An 11,730-nucleotide genomic window follows, 5' to 3' on the forward strand; every position below is an offset into this window, starting at 1 on the left:
AGTTACTTGGTGCCTAAGTATAGATTTACATGCCTTACTATAGGCACCCAAACTTGAAAATTTTGGTCAAAATTGCCACTGACTTGTATGACATGAGCAATGAATGAAGGGTTAGACCCTTAATGACCCTTTCCAGATACAAACATATTTTCTAGACTCCAGTGAAACAAAATACCATGTTATTCTAAAAATAAATATACATAATCCAATTATTTTGGACATATCTCAGTTATGTACAGTCACATATTTGTAGCAGTCTTCAAAATTATAAATAAGACTTTCTGATGGAAAGCAAAAGAATACCATAAAGCTATTTTTGGAAATCTGAAACTGAAATCTATTTCTCTGTCATCTCTTTTTCTCCAGTGGGAGTACAGTACCCATTGGAGAATGGCCCCTGAATACTGAGATGCTGACAGTTATTCATGTTTAATTCTTTTTAAAGAATGTTTGAAGCATGTTTTCAAACATACAGCATGAAAGTCATCCCCTAGCTCCCCCCCACTCTCTCTCTCTCTCTCACATACATATATGCTTGGCGTGGGTGGAGTTCATCCATCAGAAGCAGAGCACAGCTCCATTTCCCCTTTTTGAATACTATTTAGCCCTTGTCACTATAGGGTTCCTGGTCACAAAATCTGTATATGGTGACTGCTCTTCCAATCCCCCCAAAAGCTCTCCTGATGGCAGAGCTGGAACTGGCACAGATCCCACTCCTCTCTGTTCACAATGTGCTTATATGGCTGTACCCCCTGCACTCGTATACGTTCCCCTTGGGGGTTCATATTGTTTCTCACTGGGCTCATGAGAGGGCTGAGGTGAGGATCTCTCCTACTTTGTGTGGAAAGGGGGATTGGATTTCTCTATGATACTTTTCCTCCTGGACCTAGTGATGGGATCTCTGAATGGGCTAAGGCCCACACAGTGAATGGACTAGGGGTTGAATCAGAGGATGGGGACACACATGATCCTCCCTCTGGTCCTGCAGAAAATAGTCAAAAAAGTTAGTTCAGACACGAGACTGTGTTTTCTCCTGATTCTTCGCAGTGTCACTTGGTGCCACCTTGGCACAGAGGGTTCTCTGGTAATGCAACTCTGTTTGAGCCATGATTATTCAATCTTTATATTATGGGAGAGCCCAAGGTCCCCAGGTAGAGCCCAAGGTCCCTAAGCAGGACCACATTGTGCTGGGTGCTGTACAAACATGGAAAAGAAACAGTTTTTGCCCTGAAGTGCTTACAGTCTAAGATACAGACAATGGATAGGGCCAGAGCATACAACATGCAAACAAATGGACCTGGTGAAGACTGGCCTGGCTTTATTATACACATGTATAGTATTTTTTTTAATTGAGATTAGAGGTACTGAAAAATGGTGTAGGGAAGGGAAGACCCATGATGACAAGCAGTCAGCAGAGCTGCAAGGAACCAGTATGGGTGCAGGCCCATCCACAAGATCAACTGTGTTTTGGAGTAGTATTACTATGGAGGCAAATACCACTGATTGGACAATGGAAGGGGATCTCCTCAAGGAAATCTTCATGGGAAATCTAAAAGTCCCCTTCCATGGATTTGAATACGAGGGAAAATCTGGGCCGAGGATATTGGATAGAGAACTTTTGTGGCATGAATGTCACTTAAAAAGAATTGCATGAATCTTCTCCAAAAAGCGGAAATGAGGTCAAATTACAAAGGATGAATATTAAAAAAAAAAATCTACAGAAGCATGTAGGGACAAAACTAGAAAGACCAGGGCACAAAATGATATTAAACTAGCTAGAGACAATCTATAAATACATTAGAAGCAAGAGGAAAACCAAGGATGGGTAGGCCCATTATTCAACTAAGAAGGAAAGACAATAACAGAAAATGTGGAAATGGAAGAGGTGCTAAATGACTTTTTTTCTTTCTTTTTTCACCAAAAAGGTTACTAGTGATCAGATGTCTAACATAGTGAATGCCAGTGAAAATGAGATAGGATCTGAGGCTAAAATAGGGAAAGAACAAGTTAAAAATTACTTAGACAACTTAGATATCTTCAAGTTGGCAGGGCCTAGAATACTCACAGAGCTGGCTGAAGAGTTATTTGAGCCATGGAAAACTCGTGGAAGGCTGGAGAGATTCCAGCAGACTGGAAGAGGGCAAATATAATGCCAATCTGTAAAAGGGGGAATAAGGACAACTCCGGGAATTACAGACCAGTCAGCTTAACTTCAGTACCCAGAAAGCTAATGGAGCAAATAATCAAGCAATCAATTTGCAAACACCTAGAAGATAACAAGGTAATAAGTAACAGTCAACGTGGATTTGTCAAGAACAAATCGTGTCAAACCAACCTAATAGCTTTCTTTGACAGGGTAAAAAGCCTCATGGATGGGGGGGAAGCAGTAGATGTGGTATATCTTGACTTTAGTAAGGCTTTTGATACTGTCTCACATGACCGTCTCATAAATAAACTAGGGAAATATAGCCTAGATGGAACCACTATAAGGTGGGTGCATAACTAGTTGGAAAACCATTCCAAGAGAAACAAGATAGACCAAGTTTTAGACCAATTGACTTTAACAAAGTTCCTCTTTATCTATCGAGTCCAATTTTGTGCAGTTAATCATTTGGATTCTACTCATTAGGCATTAAAATTGTGTACATTTTTACCAATTATGATACCTGGCAACACTTTCCTAGTTTTACCTTCAGTTTAATTGTTAATTGTTTAAAAATAGGTGGGAACTCTTGTTCACCATAGTCTATGATCCTTTAAACTGAACTGCTTTTTGACTTTCTAACAAACCAAATCCATTTCCAAAACATCCATTTTTCAGTAAGAAAACCAATGGATTTTCCTTTATCTATCTATTTTGAGGAGAAAGTTGTTGCAGCAGAGCAGAGGTGCTACTCGGAGTTGCGTTGTTTTGCTATATTATGCAGGGGACTTTAGATACAGACTGCACACTGTTTCTAACCTGTGTAGGATTTTTACATAGGAGGAGATATGCTTAGTCTTGGAGCAGGCAGCAGGGGGGAAGTAGGGAGCATACTGTGTTCCTCTGTCATCTGTCCAGAGAGCAGCAATGGGTTAGCTGCAGAGGAAGCAGTTCACCGTTTTCCCAGTAAGAGGCATTAGCCTGCATATTTAATCAGACCTCAGTAGTGTGATGACAAATAGCTGGCCAAGGTGATGATACTCAAACACTTTAAAGCACTTGGAAATCTATGGATGAAAAGCACTATATAAGTACTAATCATTATTATGAGAAAGAAGTAATACTTAGTAAATAACTTGGGCTCCCACCTTGCAAACACTGATGTACATGAGTAACTTTACATATGGGAGTAGTCCCTTCAGTTCAGTACATCTCACTGAGTTATTCATGTGCATGTTTGTTAGTATGTATGTCAACAGGGGAAATGGAAAAGTGTGTGCCTTTTGAGGAAGGAATTACTTTCAGCTCCTCAGTAGCAGTCTGAAATCAATGCCCTGGGGTCAAGATGAGTTACAGGAGATTATCCTGTTAGAGGATAAACACTAATTTCTACTTCCCTTGTTCAAGCAAGAAGTCCCATTGATCTCAAAAGGCCAAATCCTGTGCGCTTTGCTCAGAAGTAGTCCCAAATAACCTCTAATTAGTCTCCTAAGAGTTCTGCTTTTAAACAATTTGCTTTCTCAACATTCATCCATGTTGTACAGAAATATTTGCAGCCATGTTGCTGGGAAAAAATGCATCCATTGTGCAAAAGAAATAAAAGGTTTTGCAAACCTGTTTTTGCAGCATTCGTGAAGCTCTAATTAAGACTTTTTTTTTTTAATACTAGCTAGGGTAGAAGGTTGAAAATACTGCTACACAGCAGGCTGAGCAAAGTGTTTTATTCTTAAATTGATTTAGAAAATTTTGGTTCTGCTCCCATTCTCCCTGGATCTAAGCAGGGACGAATCTGAATCTTCCATGGTGCCCCACAAAATTTTTGCTATTTTCTTCTCTTACCATTTCCATCAAGCTCTGAGGTTACAGTGACTGCCCCTAATCTTGATGAGATTGCTAGTCATTGCATTACCCTCTGCTCTGCCAGCAGTACCAGTCTATTTGTCAGCTTTTCCCACAAATTAAAACAAAACCGTGTACTTGTGCACAGTTGTCAGTAACCACATGCGTGTTTCTGTCACTGTTACTCATCCTCCCTTCCCCTGTACCCTCCATTGGTTTGTGCAGCCTCTTGTTTTGTCTTATTTTAAAATAGATTATGAGTGCTTTGAGGCAGGGAGTGACTCTTACTCTGTGTACGTACAGTGCTAGGACAATGAGGTTCAATGCTAAATAGGGCCTCTGGGCACTATCATAATGTAGATAATAAATAACTATAGTATATGCCACTCTCACAACAGCTTCCTGCTTTCCACTCATGGGAGCAGGAAGTCCATGCTTTCAGCTTCCCCTATTCCAATTATCCAAGGCTCAAAGCCTTATTTCTGGCATTTTGATATTATGCCTTATGCCACAGAACTTTTTAACAGTATTTGCACTTCAACAAACAGTTCAATGTTAACTTTGGTGTTTGCAAAAGGTGTAAGATTTGCAGAAAACTGAGTCAGATGAGGACTGAGGTGAACTGTCAAAGCTTTCTGGAGATGCTTTTGAAGCACCTACTTGTACAGTGACTGGCTTTTGCCACTGCTGTTAGTCCCTGATTCCGAGCACCAAATACACCTACAGAATAAAGAGAGACTTTTGAAGTTGCCAAGTTATCACTTGTTTCACACTTAGAATTTGTTTTGATAAAAGATTTGATGGGCCCAGTTCATGCCTGGTATGACTCCATTGACAATGATGACTCAGTGTGTTCTTAGCTACATCCCACGTATCTTCTCTCAAAATAAACTCTTAGCAAATTCCTGTTTCATCATCTTATTTTCATTCCAGGCATCACTGCCCTGAGAACAATCTCTTGTGATAGAGAATCCTGTGGTAATATTTTTGAGTCAATCACAAATGTTAAAAAGTGGGTCAGATCCTCAGCTGATGTAAATCAGCCCAGCTCCATTGACTACAGAAATTAAAGGAGCTATGCCGATTTACACTAGCTCAGGGTCTGGCTCATATTTATAAATGCTTTTGCTTCAGTTAACTACATGGAAATACTTTTCCTAATATCTTCGAATAATTGTCCATAGCATTCTGCCGAGAGAAAAACAGAACTGTTAGCAATACTATCTGTTATAAATGACATTGGGAACAATTGCCATTTGTGAAAGGGAGGCTTGTGGGTAAAGTGCCTTTGCAGAGTAATGCTATGCTGTGGTATTTTGCTGAGTAGCAAAAGAGGGAAAATGATTAAACAGCTTGGTATTCAGATTCTATGACCTGTTAAATACTGACAAATATCAGAGAGTTCACTGCACACCGATGAAGTAAGGTCATGTAATGCTGTATGAAATGTTTGTTATCTTAAAAATGCATGATGTTGCCTTATATATGTTTTGGGCTGAGATAATATCTGAATTAAAGCAACAGCTCAAAGCTACTGATGGAGACTTCCAGGGAGAAGTATGCCTTTAAAGCTGCTAATAAAATGACTTGCTAAGTAATATTTAGAAACAGAAAATAAACCTGTGGGGGTGAAATCGTGGCCCCACTGAAATCAATGGGAATATTGCCATTGACTTCAATATGGCCAGGAATTCACCCAAAATGTTTACCCAAGAATGGCTGGACAAGATGTTAGATGGTCTGACCCTTCAAAATAGGAAACATCCCCCTATTTAAAATAAATTTATTTCAATACAAAAATTAGTTAAGAACTAAGACTGAAGGTCCAGTTAACACCCAGAATTAAATGACACCTCCTTTAGAAAACTTTATAAATTTGTCCCATATCCTCACCTCTTGCATCAGTCCACAGAGCAGGCCAGGACATCAGGGTAATCAAGCTCCTCATTCAAGCCCTCATCCCATGTCTTCACTACTGTAACCTCCTATTTTCTGGCCTTAACTACTGCATATTTGCATCGCTCAAGTCTATTCAGCTTTAGCTGCTGCTAAAACCATCTTCTTGACTCATTATTCTGACCACATAAACCCCACCTTTGAGTCTCCCACTGGCTTTCTCTTCCCACTCTATAAGCTTCTTGTCCATATTTTTAACACCCCAAATATCATATCCCCATTCCACCTTACTGATCTAGTAACCTATTGTGATGTCCGCTCTGCCATCCACCCTTCAGCTTCTCCCTTAAACACTTCCAAGCTTTCTCCCACACTCTCCCTTTTGCTTAGGGAAAAACACACTGATAAAATCCAAGGAGCCATTATCTTCCTTCAGATCCTTCTGGAGCAGTCACCTCTGCCATGATACCTACAAAATCCAGCCTGCTTGTCATGCTTAGACAGGTGACAAGCTGTGGCCTTTCCTCTTCTTCTACTTTCCTTTTCCTACTCCCTTCCTCACTTCCTCTAATGCCAATTAAAATCAAACAAGCAAATGAACCCCTTAAAATACATGTAACTACCTGGGCCAATTCTTCACCGTACTCATTTGCACCATACTCATTGTGGTACATTGCATTCACATCCCCTACCCTTCATTTGTATCTTTAGATTGTAAATCCTTCAGTACAAGGATTGTCTCTCTTCTGTTTTTGTATGACACCGAGCACAATGGGACCCCAATCCTAACTGGGGTCTTTGGGAACTACCATAATATTAATATTTAAGAGCAGCAATAGCCCTAAATAATTTAAATTAGTCTCTTGATTACTGGCTGCCAGGTTGGGAATACAGCAAAATTCTAAGGCTGTTAAGGAGGAAGGAAAGAAAGGTACTGAATAATATAAACTGTATCCCCTCTGGCTTGTTTAAGAGCTGCAGTCAATCATTCTGAGGAGGAAAGCTTAAAGGGGCCTTTGGATAAACTTTGTCAAAGTTATATTCTCAGAAATTTTGTGACATTAATGGACTGACTATATAACAGTGAAACTGGCAACTTCAATGGTTGGAATAGGAGTTGGAAAATAATTGCTATTTTCAATTCCTGTATTTTATATAGCATTTAGATTATAAAATAACTACAGTTACAGATATATGTTGTTCCAATTATAGCTGGAAGGTAATGCAAGCCTTGTTTAAACTGGTCTTTCAATGTTGATATTTATACTGGTTACGTTTTTAATGTTGATTCTGTGGAATCCTCTTACAGTGAAGACATTTTTTTTCTTCTTTACAAAACAGCTTGGTTATAAATGGAGATTCCCTGTACCTGGAGTTGCAAATTGCACAGTGCTGTGCATTGAAACAAATAAAGACTCATCTTCCACAGTATAAATGGAGTTTCACTAGATCTGCAGTTCGCTGAAAATAGCATTAAGTTATTAAAAGTTTTAAGTAATTAAAAAGAGAGATTACCAATTCTCTGAGTAATTGACTACTCTTTTTTAGCATTATCCTGTTTCATATCACTTTGGGACATTAAACGAAGTGAAGGACTGGTGAAGGGAAACCGATGTGGTGGTGGCTTCAGCTTCCTCCTGCAAAACACCACATTGGTTTCCCTTCATCAGTCCTTCACTAATCATATGCATCCGAAGAAGTGGGCTGTAGTCCACGAAAGCTTATGCTCTAATAAATTTGTTAGTCTCTAAGGTGCCACAAGTCCTCCTGTTCTTCTTTTTGCGGATACAGACTAACACGGCTGCTACTCTGAAACCTTTCACTAATCTATGTACATCCTGGTGTTGGCAAAGCACCAGGATGTATATGCAGATGGGTATAGATTATTCTATACCATTGATCTTGAAGTGCTGTTAACTCACCTGCCAATCTCATGGTAGTAGATGAAGCTGGTCTTCAGTGGCATTGTTCTTTTTCTCTCAGGGCGTTCTCTACAGGTAGTTGTAGGCAATTGCTCCTCTTCCCAAAGAGTTCTCAAATGCAGAGTACCATTCTGTCTCCCCTCCATTCCTGTAAAAATGGGGCTGGTAGGAACATTAGTGATGAGGCCTCTGGTTCAGAGTTTTCAATATGCGGATGGCACCTAACTCTGTCTCTATATCATCTGATTGAGATGAAGTAGTTCAGCTCCTCAATCAATGTCTAGTGGAGATTTGGGCATGCATGAGAGCACTCTGAAGCTCAACCCAGACAAGACTGAGGTGATAATGGCGGTTTGGGGAAAGAGCAAGAGGAGCTGGCAGAAGGAACATCATCCACTTTGATGGAAGGAGTATGTCTGTCATTAGTGTTTGCAATTTAGGAGTGATTTCAGATGCAGACCTTACCACTGTTATCCAGGCTTTTGTTACCTCTCAAGGTTTGACTATTGCAACATGCTCTACATAGGGCTACCCCTTAAAAACATTTGGAGACTGAAGCTGGAACTTATTGAATGGGGCATCTTTCTGGGAGACTTGCTGTCCATTGGTCTTTGGCTGGAGTTTATGGTATAGGTTATAAACTTTAAAGCCCTGGAACTGGCCTACCCAAGGGACCACCTCTCTTGCTGTTTTTTATGGCATAACCATTAATTCTTATTGAGGACAGACTATCTGAGTGCGATGTTGCCACAGCAGCAGTCAGCAGGGGCACTTGAGCTGGATCCCCTCATTATAAAAGTGAGGGGGGGGGGGCTGACAGGACATCCCTGTGAGGGCTACAGGACTCTGGAACTTTTTCTCCCCTCCTTTCACACCTTGGTCCTAAATATCCTGAATCTGGTGACTTTCCAGACATGTGGCAAAAAAGATACCTTGTTCTCTGGACAAAGCTAATGGGGCTTGCTTCCAGTTGATGGAGGGGACTGGTGGCCTGCTGGCCAGCCAGCTGAGTTCCTGTGGAATGTATTTCAGTGCTGCTGAGGATAAATTTAATTGCATTTATTATATGACTAATTATGATAAGGTATCTAGAGCCATGGATATGCTTATTTATTATTATTTGTAAATCTAAAAGTTAATGAAAAATATAATAGAACTAATGCAAACAAAAACTCTTCTGCTCTTTTCTCAGGTGTCTAGTATCTGCCGGGCAGCAGTACATGCTGGAGTAGTTCGCAACCAAGGAGGCTATGTTGATGTTATGCCAGTAGATAAAAGGAAGGTGTACATCGCCTCCTTTCAAAATGGAATATTTTCAGAAAGGTAAAAAGCTCAGTTTAAAAGACTGTTGTTTTCCCTTCTCCTAGTAATGCATGCCATCATTTTCAGATTCTTGCACTAAGTCTCTGTGTGTGGTGAGGTTAAGGGGTGTGTGTGTATGTGCTTGAAAGCTAAATAAATAGGCTAACATGGGTGATTTACAGGGTTGTGTAAGAGTCACAATGACTGGAGAAGCTGCGGTACCAGAACTGCCTGTCTCCTCTAAGCTCATAAATCATAACCCTAAAAAGCCGCTTATAAATCAAAACGACTCTCTTGTTTATTGATCCTGTGGCAAATAATGCAATGTTTGCTAAGAAAATTACCTTTGCCTCCTTTTTCGTTTTTTAGATAAGTGATTCATTCATTTTAGGTGAGTGGGATTTGGAATGGTCCAGTACTTGCTGTTTATATGGCACCCTCTTATTGAGGGTGGATTATATGAATGGCCATTAACTTTTTGCATATCTTTGTATCAATAAGCATAGTCTACAAATGATACAGACAACAGATTAACGTATAGCATGATTTCCTAAGACATACAGATGTGTATCTGAGTCTTTTAAAATCACTTACCATTATATAGTACCTTCTGTGATGACATGTGCCAGCATATTTCCAGTTAATTTGAAGCTCTGAAATATTTTTCCGGGTTCTATCAGAACAAAATTTTGACTTTACAGTATTCTTGGTACATCCCATTCACAATCATGAAGCTAATTGTGAACTGTGGAGTTGCAAACACTGTGCCAGATCATCCCTTATACAAGAATTACATGCATGTGGAAAAGAAGAAAAAGCGAGAATGACTGTATAGCCTAGTGGTAAGGGTGCTCAAGTGGGAGGCCCAAATTCATGTCCCTGCTTCAAGCACTATTTATTTATACATAGTGGAACAGCTCCGCAAGGTGAGATTAAGACAGCCTCCCCTGCAAGAAACTTCCATAGCCCAGGGACTACAGCTCTTAGCTATACCACTCACTTGGGATGTGGGAGACCCAAGTTCAAGTCCCTTCTTCACATGGGGAGGGTGTTTGAATTCAGGTCTCCCACAGCCCAGCTAAGTGCCCTAAACATTGGGTTATAAGGTGGGTACTGCCTCCCTTCTAATTTTATGACTGGCACCTAAGTCCCCCCCAAAAATAAATTTGCCCAAAACTATTCTGTGAATTTGTCAAATTAGTGACAATTTTTGGGTCAACCAAAACTTCATTTTATGGTAAATAAACAATATGTCTGAAAAATTTTGCCCCAGTCTAACTGTGATTCATATTTGCTTAATTGCCTGGATTTTATGTGTGCAGAAAAAAATGCTAATGGGCACTATTAACCCATTGCAGCCTTTTAACAGTTTATTAAAGTAAATAGATATCAGTTGTGTGGTCCATGTAAATGATGCGTCAGGTATTTAATAACACAGAAGAACCTGCATTGCTAATCCATATCCCCAGGCGAGAGGCATTTATAAAGTAAAAACTAATGTTTCAAAGCACGTATAGCAGTTGTGCAACCAGTTTCAAATGGAAAGAAGCCAAGATAATGGCTCCAGTGTGCCATCTGACTCGGGACTGTTGTCTTACAGAACCTGCAGTTTGTCCTACAGAACCATGACACTGTTCAGCTATGAGGTTGAAAGAACAGCAAAACTAAGCAGTTCTGCTATCACTAATGTTTACAAAACAGCATTAATTCCATAAATTGTACCCTCCAGTTCTGTAATAATTGACTAGAAATAATTGACACATTCAAAGCTTTCCCCTAAATATTAGTATTCACTTTATTTGTTTTGTTAATAAGCATTTCTTTTGAAATAAAGAGCATCAGTGGTAGAGCTGTTAGTATAGATTATTTTATTTCTGGCAGAAAGTTCTATCGTTCTGATAAATTAACCCAATCCTGCTCCCATTGGAATGAATAGCAGAGTTATATAGCAACTTTGCCATTGACTTCAAGAAGAACAGAAGTAGGCCCTTACTCAGAATTCTCTAAAACCTACTTGCAATATGTCATATAGCGAAATGTGGCCTGAATCAACATTCCTCCTGCACAAAATAATTTGCAGGATCAGAGCCTAAGAGCCCAGTCAATGAGAGTTCTGGACTCAGAGGGCTTGCATCAGTTCCTAAGAGTGAATTGGAGTGTTGTGGTCTTATAAATAACCTCTGGGATGGTTTTATTTTTCAGTTTACAGAATCCTCCAGGAGGCAAGGCTTTCAGAATATTTGCCGTTGTCTGAGTCCAGTTACTAAAGAGAAAAAGAAAACAAAATAAACTGCAACCAGAGCACTTGGAAGAGGATAATAAAGATCACTTAGTATACTTCCTAAAGTTTGTGTAAAGCTGTAACATTATTGTACAGAAGATATCAACTATTTTCCGCCAAAAGACTTTCAGCTGCATGTAAATCTTAATGGAGAAAAAATCTGTAAAATTAAACATGGGAGAAAATGCATTTGAAAAACTACAATGATATATAACAATTTTTTGAATCCTGTGTTAAATATTGCTATATTTTCTTAGCAGTTATCCTATACAGTTAATTCAAATCTCATAAATGTTCTACATTTTTTTATCTGAATACATTATTATATGGTGCTTTATGTATGCCAC

The 11,730-nt window shown here is 39.5% G+C and overlaps 1 protein-coding gene across 1 annotated transcript in view; it reads left to right on the plus strand.

Moving 5' to 3' along the window:
* The window catches only part of CRISPLD1 (cysteine rich secretory protein LCCL domain containing 1), a 58,828-nt gene extending 47,376 nt beyond the window's left edge, over nt 1-11,452 (plus strand). Inside the window, 3 exon segments of the mRNA XM_005306766.4 lie at nt 8,993-9,123; nt 11,305-11,321; nt 11,324-11,452. Coding sequence (XP_005306823.2) covers nt 8,993-9,123; nt 11,305-11,321; nt 11,324-11,391 — 216 coding nt within the window. The 3' untranslated portion in view covers nt 11,392-11,452.
* Nucleotides 11,453-11,730: the final 278 nt, after the last annotated feature.

This window comes from Chrysemys picta, chromosome 2, assembly GCF_011386835.1.
Source record: "Chrysemys picta bellii isolate R12L10 chromosome 2, ASM1138683v2, whole genome shotgun sequence".
Taxonomy (NCBI): Eukaryota; Metazoa; Chordata; order Testudines; family Emydidae; genus Chrysemys; species Chrysemys picta.